The sequence below is a fragment of the Sesamum indicum genome, linkage group LG10 (genome assembly GCF_000512975.1).
Source record: "Sesamum indicum cultivar Zhongzhi No. 13 linkage group LG10, S_indicum_v1.0, whole genome shotgun sequence".
In the NCBI taxonomy this organism is placed as follows: domain Eukaryota; kingdom Viridiplantae; phylum Streptophyta; class Magnoliopsida; order Lamiales; family Pedaliaceae; genus Sesamum; species Sesamum indicum.
The window spans coordinates 3,306,772-3,323,758 of record NC_026154.1 but is presented as its reverse complement, the minus strand read 5'-3'; the positions used below and the strand labels follow the sequence as shown (position 1 = coordinate 3,323,758).

The window sequence follows — 16,987 nt, the reverse complement described above, 5'->3', positions numbered from 1 at the left end:
AGTCTACGTGTAATTACACAAATCCTCAAGGGACGATGTAATAATCCCTGTATATGTGTAACTAGCCATCATGACACGTAATACTTGCGCGTATATAATTTAATAGATACAATAAATTTTAAAACAAAAATAAAAACAGAGAGCAGGTGATGAGTATGAGTGCGAGTAGAAGATAAACATGATAATACAATAGCAATTACAGATGACGTTGACCATTTGAAACAAATATAATTCATATTTAAATTGGTATAATTAAATATTTAAGAGTATAATTATTTTAAAATTATGATATTGTGGTATCACAAACCGTCAGTGAGAGGTGACTTCCTTTAGACTCTTGAACCTTAACAAATAGTATATATATAACTTTGTATAGCACGAATTTGATACTAATATATATACTTATATATATATATATACAGTCATTTACACGTCTTCTTGTTGTTCACTAAACCAACTGGCACACAAATGTCAAGGTTACAAGAGAACTCCAAACTCAACACGAACACTTCCATACTCAAATCAATCCACGAGCCATAAGATCTCAAACTGCAAGTTAAAGTTGCTCGTATATTTCTCACATCATATATGTGTGTGTATATATATATATCTATATATATATATATTCATTTTGTTGAGGATAATATCCGAACTCCAAGAACAAATTTTAGATCCTAAGAATAACCAATTCATAAAATGCGCACTCACAAATTAATCGTATCTTGTGACGATTTCTTTTTTTTTCTTCTTTCTTTCTTTTTTAAGGAAAAAAAAAAGAAAACTAGAAAAATAGAGAATCCGTGTTGTGTACGGACATGAGAGAGGGAGAATTGATCATTCAAAAAGTGTAAAAGAACACTTTGCACTAAGGAAGAAGACATGCAATATTTAGTGGTTCAACAGTCCAGAAAAGGACTTGCAAAGTGGAAAATCATATGCAATCTTTAATTTATGTATATATCTCAATACCCTTTCCTATTTTTATTTTTTTAGAACTCAAAATGCTTCCTTTATCTTAGAGATTATGTTAATTTATGTTCGTTCGATCGAGTATTTATCGTTGTGTTAAAAATTACAATTGCTACTGAAAAATTAATGACATATTACTATTAAAATTAAAAATTTAAAAATATCTCTCGATACAAGAATGACTTTTTTGTCATAGTTACATTACAAAAAAATTGAATTTTTGCTATACTATAAATGACAACGGCTTAAAATCATGTTAATCAATATTATTAACCACGGTTAAACAAAATCAAAGCAAAAACTTAAATTTTTACCACGATTAATCAATATTCGTCATGGATTTTAGCCATACCCAAAACATTTGCCATAGTTTTAGACATGGCTAATATTTTGGCCACACTTGCAAAAACAATGACTAGTGGTCGTTGCAAGCCGTGGCTATAATGATTAACCGCAGTGAAAAATCATATTTTTGCTAGTGTTAATTACCATGAGTAAAAGAGAAAAATCGTTATGAATACTAATTAACCACAGTTGCACATGCAATAGCTACTAGCTATTAATTCTGCAGTCGATGCCAAAATATTAGCTATAGCTAAAAATCATATAACGTGTTTTGGATATAACTAAAAACCATGATAAATATTAATTAATCATGGTAAAAATATTGACTTTAAACATTGATTTTGTCACCGTGGTTAATTGTATTGATTTACTATGATTTGCAAGTCATGGTCATGATTTATATTGTAGCGAAAAATTAATTCTTTTTGTAGTGTCAGAACTCACAAATATTTACCACTACAAGAATAACTTTTTGTCACGGGTAATTAATTAAAAAATCATAATAAATATTAATTAACTGCGAGCCACACAACAACTATTAAATATTATTTCTGCAGACGAGGCTAGAACAGTTATAGCTAAAAATTACATCAAATATTTTGGAGTGGTACGAAGTAGATTAGGATAAGAAGTGACTAGTGAAGATGCCGGGTACAAAATAATAATATTTTATAACATAATATTCTTTAATTTAATTTAAATTGAGATTAGGGAATGTAAAGACATGCCACGGCAGTTCTAGAAGCATTAGCTTTTGTATATAATAATCCCAAATTATCCAAGTCGATGGATTTACTGAATCCTATTATATATATAAATTAATTGGGACGTATTATTTATTCTATACTTTATTATAATTTTATTGAGAAGCATCTGATCTTTGCAGCGGCTGTCTCCCTCCCAATTCAGTGCTCTACCACTGATTATGGGATTTATGTAGATTAAAATTAATTAAAAATTTGATCAGATAAATAAGATTGTAATTTTTAATTAATTATGTTATCAAAATGTTGAGCATGCAAAATAATTTATTTTGAATTGTGTAGAAAAAGATGAGGTGGATTAAGGGTTGTGGCCTTCATTTTTTACATTTTGTTGGTGGTTTTCATATGTAGAAAACATTGTGGTATGTGATGGAACTGACGGTGTTTATATGCCAGCTTTAAGACTTAGATATCCCGTACAAAGAATATTGACGAGACATTTAAGTGAAATAGGAGATGCATTTGTTTGTTCCGGACACTGATAGAAATATTTAATTATTATTCTTTTTATTTGAAACGATGATGAATTATTATTAATTGAGAAAACTCAATTACAATCATTCTTGTCAATTATCAATACCTAATAAAAATAAATTACAATGATCATACCCTGATCAATAATAACAGATTAATAAAATCTAAATAATATCCACTATACAGTGTAATAACATCTGCGCATATAACATGATGAAACCTTAGTTTCTAATTATTTAAGAATTAAGGGTTTTGCTGCAGAGTTTAGTATGTAGTAGACAGGGGAGTAAGATCATGCGTATTCAAATTGACGACGGAGATCGGAATTTACGGACAATCATCAGAAACATCATATATAGGCTGAGATGTTGCTTTGCCCTGTTGTCTTGTTCATCTCAGCCTTTGCTTGGTGAAATTTAATCAAGATTTATCAGGCAGTTCCCGACGAGTTGATCTTGTTAAGTGATAACTTTGTCGGATTAAATATAATTTTCGTCTTTTATCTTTTATATGTTAACATTTTAGTCTTTTATTTTTTTGGGGTGACAAATAGATTTGTAACTTTTAAGTTTTTCGTGATTTTGATCTTTTAGTTATCGGAGTTTGCAAATGTTGCCGAAATAAAAGTATGTGCCGCTCGTGCTTATTTCAATTTGGGACTTTTTTGTTTTCATTGTCAAATTATTAATGAACCAAAATCGCGAATAATTAAAAGTTACATGACCTGTTTGCTATTTTAGAAAGATAAAAGGCTAAAACATCAAATTACAGAAACTACAGGACCAAAAATAGGCTTCCATCTGGCAGAAATTGACCAAATGAAAACAAAAATCCTAAATCAATAAAGCATGTATCGTGGCAATATTTTCAAACTTCGGCGATTGAAAAATCAAAATCACAAAAACATTAAAAGTTTATAGGACCTATTTGTTATCCTACAAAATTTGAAAAACTAAAACATCAAAATAACAAAAAATACCGGACGGAAATTACATCTAACCCTAACTTTGCCTTCCCAATTCTTTTTTATAAATTAATTTATTAGTAACAATAATTGTATTCCTTTGTTAAACTAAACTTTAACTTTAAAATCACTACTGTGGCACAACAGTTATTATTGTAACATTAAAGATTAAATTTTTAATTATTCTTAAATATTTGTTACTAATAATTAATCAAACTGGAAATTTTGTTAGTCTTAGTGTAGTATATATTGATAGAAGTGAATATGGTAGAGTAAAATTTGTATCTAAATTAGATTAGGCTGAATCAAATCAATCGTAAAGTAAGTGTAATATAATTATTTTTTTGTGTGAACGCTATTTGTGTCTAGATGGGGGGTTTGGCTGACTCCAATGAATTTCAAGTGTAATATACATATTATGTGATCTGATCATTTTTTTATGAATTATACATCAATCACATAATCAGTATATTATACTTATCATATAATTAATTTTAATTTAATTAAATCTGATTTAAAATAGAATTTCTGACCGCCATTAAATGCCATGTGCCTATTAATCAATAGTGCTCATTGTTCTTTCCCTCTATCCTTTTGAAGAGGGAACTCGAGGCTTACTCCTATCATTAGGAACTATATATCCCTGAGCCCTTTCTTATTATCAACTCTATTTTTTAAGGAAGGTATTTGGATGAACTCTAGGGCCACCTCCAATTCCCCAACATAGACATAGCATGTTGGGATCTACTAGTACTTCGGATCTTCACACAAGTTTTGGAATTCTAATATTGAATCAAGAACTTTATTATCTAATATTTAAGTTTCACAAAAAATCCTAATAGGTATGAACCTACAATAACTATAGATGGCGAAAAATCCAATGAAGGGTATTTCAGTCATTATGTAGCTCTGGCTTCACGCATTCCTAAAAACGGGTCGGATAACCCATAAGACCCATTTTTGTAAATGAAGTCCCCGACACGCAGAGAACCGTCCAATCGAGAATGTCTATTATTCTGATGGTGACACGTGGTCCAGACAACAGTACCCACATGGGCCCTATAAATACCTCAAGACGCTATACTTTGAGATAACTGAATTATCGCATTTTAAAGTATCAATCACTTGTAAACTCACTAAACATGCCTTGTTCTACTGAAAACAACACAATCCGAACATGTTTTTGAGCCTCTAAACAACATTAACGATGAGGAATTATCATATCAAGCATTCTCCATGCAATTTTATAATTTTCATCTCATGCCTTGGACTTTGCGGCCCACTTTTCGATCGTTGAATCAATGGCCAAAATAATAAAAATTTAGCTCTCCCGCTACACTAGTCCCTATCTCCATTAGAATTATGTCCCCCATGACCCCCTCAAGCTTATCTTCAACCTAGGTTTCTTTATGCCACAATCTATATTGATGCTATCGGTGTCTAATTGTACTATAAAAATTGAATTATGTTCTAAAAAATTTTAAAATTATCAAATAACTAACTTGTAAAATGATGATTAGTAATTCAATGTTGAAGTAAAAAGTATAATTAGCAAAATAAGATGAGGAAAACTTGAATAAACGTCAGATTGTGGTGAATAAATTGTATAATCGGAGATGGAGTGTTTGAATATAAAAAATAGAGTTGAAATCTAAGTACAGAGTGCAAGAAAAAAGATAAGTTGTATGTATCGTTGTTGTTCGAGGGAGAAAATGTGCTTAGTGAAGTTTACTTACCTTGGACCTCTATATATATAGGAGTTTCAAGATATTTCTATCAGTTGAGATATCCTAGGAGCTCTTGGGATATCAAGTTTGTATGTATGGTGTATATCTATGATTTGGAGTTATCTTTTAGGAGATATGACAATTTGAAAGAGTCTTGCCCAATCAACCGAGAATTTAGAGAAGTGGTTACTTACTGCTTCAAACAACCGAATCCAACTAGATACGAGGTCCTTGTTGGCGGTCTTTTAGGATGATGTGGTCGTGACATGTGCAATGCAGCTGATGTAGTGGCTTTGTTGTTTGATAATTGAGCTTGTTGATTAAGGGTCAAGGCCCTTGTTGTCTGGAATTTGTATTTAGACTAGCGGGGCTGCTAGTACGAGAGAATGGGGATCTGTTCACTTGCCTCACATTTGGGTAGGATTTTGTCATTGGACTTGAGAAAATAATTACGATAGGCATCACACATTAATAATAGGTTTCTAGACGAATTACCCAGTTCTACAAAGTATTGAAAAAGTAAATTATATCTCCTAGACCATTGTCAGACCATTCTTAGGGAGTGTTTACGAGAGCTTTGAAAAGTACTTTTCAACTTCTTGATCCAAAAATTCACTTTTAAGGTATTTTGATTACCAACTTCTGCTTCTAAAACTGTAAAAAAAGAAAGAAAGAAAAAAAAAAAAAAAGGAACACACTTTTAAGTCAAAAGCTAGAAGCACCACTAACTGCTTGGACTTTTTCGTAAATAAATACAATTTCTTTTATAATTCTTTACTCTTATTATAATAATTTTCATTTTATTTTATTTTTTTACTTTAGTTTTAAAATTGTACATCTAAAGTTGATATTAAAGTTTTCTTTTAACACTAATGAAATGTATGCACACATATTTAACATTTCAGAGTTTTTATATTTTATTTGCTATATTATCTGATGTTATTCATAGAACAATATCAATTAAATTATTGTGATTAATTAATAAAAAATATATCTTTTTTGCCTATCATTCAAATTTATTATTGTTTATGAATGAACAATTACATTAGTTTATTGGAGCATTATTGAATTAAATGTTCAATTTTTCTATTAATATTTAATATTTTATTAATATAAATGAAAAAATATTTATAAAATAAATATGAAATGTAATAATTTGAGAAAAAAATTATTTGTTATTTATATAAAAAAAAGTGCAATTATTAAGCAACAATAGTATCTTTTTAATACATGAGGATAAAACCGTCTTCGACCAGTTAAATTTATTTTCGAAGTGCTTTTTTGCCCAAATGTTATTCAATTTAATTTTTATGTGTTATTTTTGCTTTTCTTATACATGCTATCCATTTTTTATTTTAATAAACTTTTAACTTTTTTTTTCTATAAAATTGAGCCCACGGCTCTATTAAATAATCTACAATATTTAAAAGTTTATGTCGTTTTTAAATATGAGAATCATTTAATATTAATATTTTAACAAACTTGCATGCGCACGAATTGCAGGCCGTGAAACTGTGACGACCATCGATCACTCCTTTGAAGTTCCTGGGGTTAGGTACAAAAGGGATTTGAATCAGCCATTAAAACCTTGTCGAACAACAAGTTCCTTTGACTACAACCTTGGCAACTCCAATCTGCTTGTCGTTATCAAGGCAGGTAAAAAGGGGCAAAAACGACACTTCATCACAATTATGAAGACGGAAAAACAAATCACTTCATCACAATTATATACATAAATACTATTAGGAATAATTACACTCTCCTCCCTCGAAAATTTGATGTAATTACATATAAATTCCATGTAGTTTGAAAAATTACATCTAATACTTATGGAGTTTGCTTCTGTCTGACAAATATATCCCTTGATTAGTCAAAAATTCACTGAATTTATTGAGATTAACAAAAAAAATTAAATCAAAAGTTGATATTTATTCTCGATTGACCTACTACTGATTTATTGCAGGTCAAACAATTTCTTTTTTTGCAAACTCAACTACCCTTATAACTGTGAAGATATACCTCATCACATGCATTAAAATGTAAAGACGTATGAGGGTAATTAATCATAAAAAGATGTATTTGACTTACAATAAATAGTAATAAGTTAATCTGTGGTAAATTTAAATCTTTATTCGAATTTTCTTTAATATCAGCAAACTTAATAAATTTTGACAGACAAAGGGACTTATTTATTAGATAGAAATAAACCCACATGGGACTTACGTATAACTACACCAAATTTTAAAAGAGAAAAGTGTACGTAATTATCCCACAGTATTATTAATTAAAAACCTAGGATAATTATTAATATTATCTGGAGTCCAATGTGGTGTAATCTGGATAAAATTTGAACCTTAGTCAAAGTAATATATTTCGGCTGGTGGTGTAAAGCATTCATGGTTTTGTATATATATTCTCCAGCTAAAAGCGCATAGCTCACTCTTATCTTCAATGTACTTTGAATTACGCCAACACCACGACCAAAAGCTACCATCATATGTGATGTTGAATTATGCATAGATTACCAAATTCAAAAAAAAAAAAAAAAAAGAATTATGCATAGATTGAGTTTTCAGTTTTTGCACTAAATCGATTATAATTATATCATGAATTTTAATTATCAATAATTAATATATATTAATTATCGATACCAAATATGTATAATTAATTAATAATTACTAATATAATATACCAACAATTTACTGTTGTTGCGAATAGCTTCGTTAGATATAGTATGAATATATGAAGAAGAATTTAGGTTAAATCGTATAAAATTCCCATGTGTTTAAAATTCAACTAAAAACTACTAGGTGTTTAAGAAATAGGCAGTAAAGCCTCTTATTTTCTTTAATGTCGTTGCTCATGGTCCGTGAAATGCACCGAATAACGTTAATTTTTTCATCAAGTATCATTATGCCCTTACCTATTATATGTTATTTGTTATTGTAATGACTGTTGGATCTTTTTAGAGTGTATAAAAGTCGTAGGATCTAATCAATTCATCTCAGCATTAGATCTTAACCAATTTTGAATAAATATTATATGTATAATTATAAATTATAAAAATAAATTATTCTTTAAAAATAATGAAAGTAACCCCTACCCACCCCACGCTTACCCGCCACCCAGCGTAGAAGGGGGTGAAACGACGTCGTTCTCTCCCTCCAATCAAACGTGTGTGGCAACGGTCAAGATGTCCTAGAGGAGATTTGGGATATCAAGATTTAAATTTTTCTTTTTCAGAAAAAAATGAGGTTTTAAAAATTAAAAAAAAATGATATAAAATTTTCAAACTTAAAAATAACTAAAATAAAGTATCAAATGGTTTACTTCGAATCACTTAAAAATATAATTTGAAAGGGTTAAATACATTTTTATTACATTTTATACTTTAGGGGTGTAAATGATGGCGTGGATCTCATAATCAAGTGTTGGATTAATTGAACCATACAAAAATCCGTTAATTTGGATGAAAAATGCTAACAGTAATAAAATAAATTACGTAAATTTTTAATTTTGTCGATCATTTAATGTTTTTATATATATTTTTGTACTTATAAAGAGATAAATATAATATATATATATATATATATGGAGTGAGGTTAATGTTATTACAATTTTTTTTATAAGTACAAAATTATTACATAAGAATGTTAAATGATAAGTAAAATTAAAATTTTATGTCATTTTTTTACTAATTTCAGCATTTTTTGTCCAAACTTTAATAAAAGAGGGTCAAGTGTAAACAGTAATTTTTTGAAAGAGAGTATAAATATAATTTTGAAGCTTTTTTACGAAAAAAGTATAATTTTTTATTTTTATAAAGGTTAAAGTGTCATTAAACCTAAAAAATTTAAATATCTCACCCCACATATTCACTATTAGCTTTTGTGAAACCCTTTAATTTCGAAATAATTGCAGCAAAAAGATTGACCTTAGCCTGCAAAAGGTGGGGAGTCAACCACCATAATATGAACTTAGAATAGTTTATTTAATGAGAAAATTGCATTTTAATATCACAGAGACTTGCAGTTTGGTACCTCACTTTCATTTTGGTCTCTAAACTTTTTAAAAGTGTCAATTTAGTACCTTTTTTACTACTTAGCCACCGGGTATTCAAGTCCTTGATTTTACGAACTTCTTTCAACCACACTATCGCAGCAGATGGTCCGCACACTTGGCTCCTTCATTAACAAACAATACAACTCTATTTCATTTCCTACCTTTGGGCATAGAAGACACTCCAATATACGGACTTAATAGAATTTCGGACAATAAAGTGACAGAAGCCTAACTTTTATCGAAAAAATATATGAAATATTACATAGATATTATTTTTTCTCATTGAAAGAGACAACCATTTAGCCGCTCATATGAAAGAGGACTTGACTTGTCGGGGAAACTCCCATAAACTGAAACCTTAAAAATTACAAAGATTTGAAATACTCAATCTATTATGCTTTGAAGAGTAGTAGAAAATTTCTGATGAAGGGTCAAGACTCTACTGAAATCTTGGTCTGCTAGGTCGTATGCGATCCTACGATGAATATCAAACATTAATTTTCTTACATATAAATTACCTATCTTTGTCTCAAGACAACTATCTATTAAGTTATTGATTCTTCTATCCATTAGAGATAAATGTATTGCTGAACTTTTTATCACTACTTCAATAGTTTCTACATGGATCTATTTCATAGTAACAACTTTCTCTGTTCTAAGCTTACTTAATTTTTCAAAAAAAATTTCTTTTGGAATAAGTTGCATTTCCATCATATTACCTGTGAGCTCCATGGAAATACTGGCTACTGTTTGAATCTCCTGCAAGGATACTGGTTTTGGTGTCTTCTGGGGTATTATCCCATCCGATATTCACAGAACCTTTCAACCTCAACTCCACTAGTTTTATGAAATTTTCTTTATTCTTCCTCGGTAAGAGGTTCGGGATCCGACTTTGTGGCCTTCTTTAGAATTCTAAGGACGAAATTCTTTATCTGCTTTTCCAAGATTTGAAAATACTCGTTGTTGTCACTCGAACCATAGTTCGGTGTTTGGAAGTAATCTTTTCCATTTTTCTAGAATTTTCATAAAGAAATTCCATCTTTGATCTTTCAGAGTTTGAAAGTATTCATATTGTAACTCGAGCTCTCATCAGGTTCTGTTCTCTTAAAAGTCTCATCCGTTAGTAGATAAAATATCTAAATAATATTAACACAAGTTATGATACCAGACTATCCGTTAGTCCCTTGTAATTGGGGTGTCCTAATAGAAGGCAACTATCAGTTTGCTAATCTGGAACCGATGGCTTCTTATCCAGTCCCTTAGAGGTCACTCCCTACGAAGAGTTGCGCTTTCGAGACTAGGCAAGGTCACCACATGTCACACAGTAAACGATCGGGATTTTTTATAAGTACGGATACCATTTTTCAAGCAATGGGACTAGATTTGCGAAATCTCAAACTTTTTGGGGATGAAATGATATTTTTAAAAGAAGGGCATGGTATCAAAAGTGCCAAATCATAAACTAAAGTACAATAATTGCAACTTTTGTAAATTATGGTATTAAATTTGTTCATTTTAAGAAGTATAGTGCCTGAATTGTAAAGTGGCCTATATTATGGTACCAATTCTACATTTATCCCTTTATTTAATTATTTTTTATATTTTTTTTTTATTATTATCTTTTCGCACTTTGGTGAAAGGACAAAACTTGCAAATAAAAGTATATGATCTACTCGACCAGTGCGAGAAATTGGCTGTTAATTTTCACATAAAATGATATAACGTTGTTTTTGGATCAGTTAATCTAAAATTAAGAATTTTATATTTACAGTAATAAATTCATTAAACTCATTTGAATAATTTAAGGCTATAAATAATCTCAAATTCTTGAATTCTCATTTTGACTTATATTTTGGGGTTAATGACACTTAAATCCTCTAAAAATGCAAAATTACGTTTTCCCCTAAAAAAGTTTTAAAATTATACTTACTCCTCCAAAAATTTTCATTTACACCTTACTCCTTTTCGTTATGGTTTTGACAGAAAATGTTGACCTTACCAAAAAATAATTATATAAATTTTTAATTTTACCCATCATTTAATATTTTTATGTGCCCTTTGTCCTTATAAAGAGATAAATGTAATATATATAGAGTGAAGTTAACATCATTATATTTTTTCTTGTATAAATATAAAATTATTACATGTGAATGTTCATATATTGAGGGCTAAAATTGAAAAAACATATTATTTTTTTATTCTAACGTCAATATTTTTCGTCCAAACCTTAATGAAAGTGGTTCAGATGTACACAATGAATTTTCAGAGAGGTGTAAGTAAAATTATAAGACTTTTTGAGAAAAAATATATTTCATATTTCTAAAGAGGGTCTAAGTGTAATTAATATATTATATTATATAGTAGTGATAGGTTTCAACTCCGTTATATGAATTTGAAATCTTTCATTCATCTAATTCCTCCAACCGGTACAGTTCACTGCACAAGTACGAAGTTTGTTTACATGTTAGGATATTCAAGTTTTGATCATTTACTTGAAATCCTGAAATTGGATCAGAGAAGTGAAGTTAATAACAAAAACCGAAGAAAAAAATAGTTCACATTGAAATCCCGATTTAAATATATTTTTGATTTTGTAATTTTGAATATTTTGACAGTTTTATTTTTTATCTTTTTAGAATAGTAAAAGAGCAATATAACTTTTTTTACATTTCACAATTTTGATCCTTTCGGTGCCGAATTTACAAAGTGGTTGGAATAAATCGTGTGCGCCCCACGTTGTTCATTTAAATTGTGATTTTTTTTTCCTAATTGGTTCAATTTTGCTAACATGGACGAAAGTTAAAAAACAAAATGATGCGGCGCATGATTTGTTCTTGCAACTCTTATAAAATTCAGTACCGAAATAATCAAAATTGCGAGACGTCGAAAAGTTACATAATTCTTTTGCAATCATTAAAAATAAAGGATAAAAATTCTAAAATCACGAAAAGTACACGATTTGCTCCCACAACTTTTACAAAAGTCGACAAGAACCAAACTCGCGAAATTATGAATCTATTTTACAACTCTAAAAAAATAAAAATACTCAAAAATTAAAATTACATAACCAAAAATATATTTAAGCCTAGAAATATCCCAACATTACATTTTGGAAGAGATTCCACCACCAACACTGTAGCCAGTTTAGATAGCTCATACAAGACAAAAGGCGTATAAATTAGGGTTAAATACAATTACGAAATATATTCATACATATCAATTATCCATTTAAAATATTAAAAAAATATGACCTTTACTTTTTAAATTCGAAAAGTCCATTTACTCTTGAAAAAAAATTAAATATCAAAATCATCTTATATTTAATTTTAATTTTACTTATTCATCAAACTCTTTTTATTGTAATCTATACTTTGATTTAGACATATAGATCATAAAAATTGAATATATTATTTCAATTTTAAATATAAATGATATAATATATAGCCCCCCGCTGTCAAGAAGGGGGAGGCCTGGCTGGATAAGCTTGGCGGTCAGTTCCTGTCGGTCATATTCTCTGCCACTGTTGTTTTTCCTTGTAATAACCAATCACTTCTATTGCAACACAAACTCATTAAACCCCATCAAAAACTATACAAAGAAACTACCCAAATTCATCTTCGCGGGCAGACGCCGTTCTGAAACCCAATTTTTAATGCATTCAGAACTAATTACACATAAAATTAACATATAAAAAGTTACCAAAAAACATATCATTTTATAATTGATTTCATCCGAATAACTTTTCTTGAGTGAATATTTCCCAACCCAGATTTGAACAGTAAAAACTATCGCATCCACCCCAAGCGAACAGCAAATGGTAAACCAAGTGATTAACACCACGTGTAGATATTTCCAGCGTGCCAAACAGGACGCGAAATGGAAAACGACATGGATGTTACAGAAACTGAAATTGAAAATACGAAAATTGATGAACACGAAAAACCCATCATCAACCAGACAACAGTTTTACATACACTCCTACATAATTTATTATAACTTCATTTCATCAGATCCCCGCCGCAGTAACGCCGCCTTTGGGCGCCGGCTCATGAGTTCCAGGCCCGTATCCGGTATCCCTATAACCCGGCCCGTAACTGCTGCTGAAGAACCCGGCATGAAGCAGAAGAACGTAGAGCAGCTGCGTGAACGCCAGGATGATAACGAACGCCTCCACCACCCTCAGCCTCCATCCTCTCCACCCTCCCACATTTATCTCTTTGCACGCCAACCTGCATTCAATTAACTCCCTCACATTAGTTCATGCACACACAAGCTGTCAGGTTATTATACGTACAGAGAGTTAAATGACCCGACCCGAAAGCTAGCGCTGTAACCGCCCACGCGACAATGGACGACGAACATGCGGCAGCGAGGCTGTCGTTCCTCCAGGCTCTCAGGTGGTTCCCGCCGGCGATCTTTGACACTATTCCAAGAACCGCCGCGAGTATGGCGAACGTCAAGAAATGCCCCGTCGCCCCGTTTCCTCCCATGCCTGGAATTATTAATCAGTTCAACTTATATATCTGAAAGAACCAACAGTTTATCCATGAAAATCGAGAAACATGACTTACTGGGATGAGCAGTTTGGCCATTGATCCACCTGTTGAGGCACCAGCTCGCAAACCCCAACACGATAAAATACATAATCAGATTCAGGAACAGCAATGGGGCCGCCAAGCTTCTTGTCCCGGTACTCGCCATTTTAAGAAAGTTGTATGGAAGATTAACGAAGAAAAACGTACAATATATATAGTAGTCGCCGTTTGAGCAAGAAACGATTCGGGGGTGGGTTTATCCAGTGGCGTTGGGAAGGCAAGAGTGTGAATTTTATAGAGAGGAAAAATTTCATAGAGAGGAAAAGGGCAATTGGAGGAGTAAACGTGGCAGTGTTGAGGGGTCGAGCGGCTTACATGTGGTGTGGGGAGACACTTGTCGATTTCTGCCCTGCTTTCTTCATCAAAGAGAATCCCCTCCATTCTTCTAAAGTGACGGTGTGTGTAATGTCTATACATCCTGGGGGAGAAGTGAGTCTAATCATGATACAAACAGAGGAAAAAACACATGTTGATGGGTAGGATGTTTTACTCCATTGTATAATATGTTAGTGGTTGTGTCACGTCGTTTATATATATATATATATATATATATATATATAAAATAAATATTTTTTTATAATTTAAAATATATAACGAAAAAGAGTAGGAAATACAAATTAGTATATTATATTAATAAAAATAATAATAATAATTTATCGTTCAACATCAATTTTAAAAAGTTGAATAGGTTAGTTATTTCATCATAAAGAACGTTTATTATTTCATAAATAATTGGTACGATGGTATCAATAAACGAACGTTTGTGAAAGTGTGCAGAGTTAATAAAATCAATCGGCTAAGGTTATGAAACTAATTGAGAAATGTGTGGAAGAATTTTCTTTTTATATTAGTATAGATAAATAAAAGTAAAATATATAAACAAGTATATTACGTTAATAAAAAGAAAGGAACAAAAACAATAATAGTTTATCAATTAATATGAATATAAAAAGAAAAAGTTGAATAAGTTTGTTATTTTATGTGAAGGGCGTTTTTTACTTCACAAATAACTAGTGACTTGGTGTCATTAACTACCGTTTGTGAGTGTGAAAATTTTTTCTTTTTATTTTAGTGTAGATTACGTATATAAAGATTATCTTTGTTATCTTAAAAACATTATAATAAATTTTTTTTTAAATTTTTTATAATTATAAATAATTTTTTTTCATTTAAAAAATTAATACCTTTTGAGATTAACAATCGTTTTAACAAATAACTCAAACTGTCACGAACAAATATCTTATCCGTAATTTTATTATGTACTAATTTATTTCACTTTAATTCATCACACAAAGTAAATGGAGTTTTAATTTTTAGAAATGGATTAAATATAACGGGCGGCATGTAAAAGTATTGAGTAAAAATAAACACAACGCGGAACTTTTAAAAACAAAAAAAGGCGACGACAATACTCTAATGCTAGATGCAATGAGTTTCTTTTTTGAAAGTTTAGCGGGACGTGTTGTTCTTTATTTTCTTCCAAGAAAATTTGGTATCTATAAAATTTTTAATAGGGGTATAAGATACAAACAACAAATTTTGAGCAACTTATGTGTTATGTTAGAAAAATAAGCTTCAAGAGCGGAGGGAAATTTGAAATTGAACTTCATCTTCACATTCAGTTTGAATGAAGGAAAAGTCCTCTTAACTTATACATTAGACTATAATAAACACTCTTGATATTTGGTATTAATCCCCAAAAAATGCTTTAGCCCTAGGTGAAGATCCAATTTTACATAGAGGCCCAGCTGAAAGCCCCCATGCTCATGAAAGGGAATAGCCCCAAGCCAATTATCGACTTACAGGATTCGAGAAAAAAATAAGCTCCAATTAAAAAAGCCCGATGGTTCATTAGGAAGCAAGTTGCTTAAGCCCTCCACATGTGCCCGAAGCCCATTTGGATGATATGGAATTAAGGAGAAGCCACGTAGTCACTACCTTAATCCGAAGGCATGAAATGATCACTCTCACATCCTAACAACTCTCTCCAAGATGCGAACCTTATCCTCTAGGAAACCTACCTGACTCAAGTCTCCTCAACTAGCTTGACCCTGTGAAGACTTCCGCCAACCATCTCAGAATTTAGGGGGAATTATCGGCAGCAATCCCCAACTCAAGTCCGAAAGGGGCAAATTTTATCATCTGAGGGAGACCTAAGGCTATAAAAGCCAGTGTCCTCCCTTTGGATGAGGGTAATGTTCTCTTAGCATAAGTATGCGTACAAACTAATTATTCGTAATATTTTTATTAGCAGAGTCATTTTCTCAATGTTTAAGCATCCATTGCTATTTTATTTCTCCTTAAGTTCATCTTTCTATAATCATTTTACTAAATTAATTGTCGAAATACTAATATCTATTTGCAAATTTTTTCTTTAAGCTTATAAAATATTCGACTCAAAAACTTCAAATCCAAGAACTTTACTTACGACCACTTTTTGCGTCCTAACAGTTAAGTCAAAATCTTCCCTTGATTCAAATAAACGATTATGAGCTATTTCTCTCTCACACACACATCAATCTTGTTGGGCTAAATCAATGGGGGAGTAGCCCATCTCCATTATGGGCCAACCCGTCATGATGACTTTTAACCTACTCTAGGGATTTAGGACCTGAACATGGACCATTTAACTTGTACACATTAGCTTCACCCTCTCCACCAACAAAACATATCCATACTATTTATTGAGGCTGGTTGTATTAGTGTAATTATCTTTAATAAACAAAACCTGAATAAACTAGAATGTGCTTAGATTTGTTTGGTTCACAAATACCACCTTCTAAATTATTTATTTTACATTTTCAAAATTTTTTATATTTTTTTAAATACTTTTGTTATTTTTTAAAAGAAATTCAACAAGAGTAAAATAGTAATGCCCACTTCACCATTTAGGGGCTACATAATTATTTTTCATTTTGAGAGGGGTATTTATAATTTTTCAAATAATAAGGGGTATTCGTAATTATATCAAATTTCAAGGGAAGCAGCTGTAATTTCCTTTATTCATATATGATTTGTAGTTCAATAATATTACAAAGATTCAAAAATTTTCAAATTATCAAAAGACTGACATGCAAAACAACGGTG

The 16,987-nt window shown here is 30.8% G+C and overlaps 1 protein-coding gene across 1 annotated transcript; it reads right to left on the bottom strand.

Annotated features, from left to right (window-relative positions):
• On the bottom strand, positions 13,121–14,123 carry LOC105171820. Its single transcript, XM_011093061.2, has 3 exons — positions 13,877–14,123; positions 13,620–13,797; positions 13,121–13,534 (listed from the first exon to the last, which is right to left on the bottom strand). Exons 1-3 carry the CDS (start codon positions 14,004–14,006, stop codon positions 13,312–13,314), a joined length of 531 nt encoding a protein of 176 aa, XP_011091363.1. The 5' UTR covers positions 14,007–14,123; the 3' UTR covers positions 13,121–13,311.

Coding starts and splice junctions, on each gene's coding strand:
- LOC105171820 (XM_011093061.2), bottom strand. CDS start 14,006: ATGGCGAGTACCGGGACAAGAAGCTTGGCGGCCCCATTGCTGTTCCTG. Junction 13,798..13,876: donor TGGCCAAACTGCTCATCCCA/GTAAGTCATGTT, acceptor TAATAATTCCAG/GCATGGGAGGAAACGGGGCG. Junction 13,535..13,619: donor GTTACAGCGCTAGCTTTCGG/GTCGGGTCATTT, acceptor AATTGAATGCAG/GTTGGCGTGCAAAGAGATAA.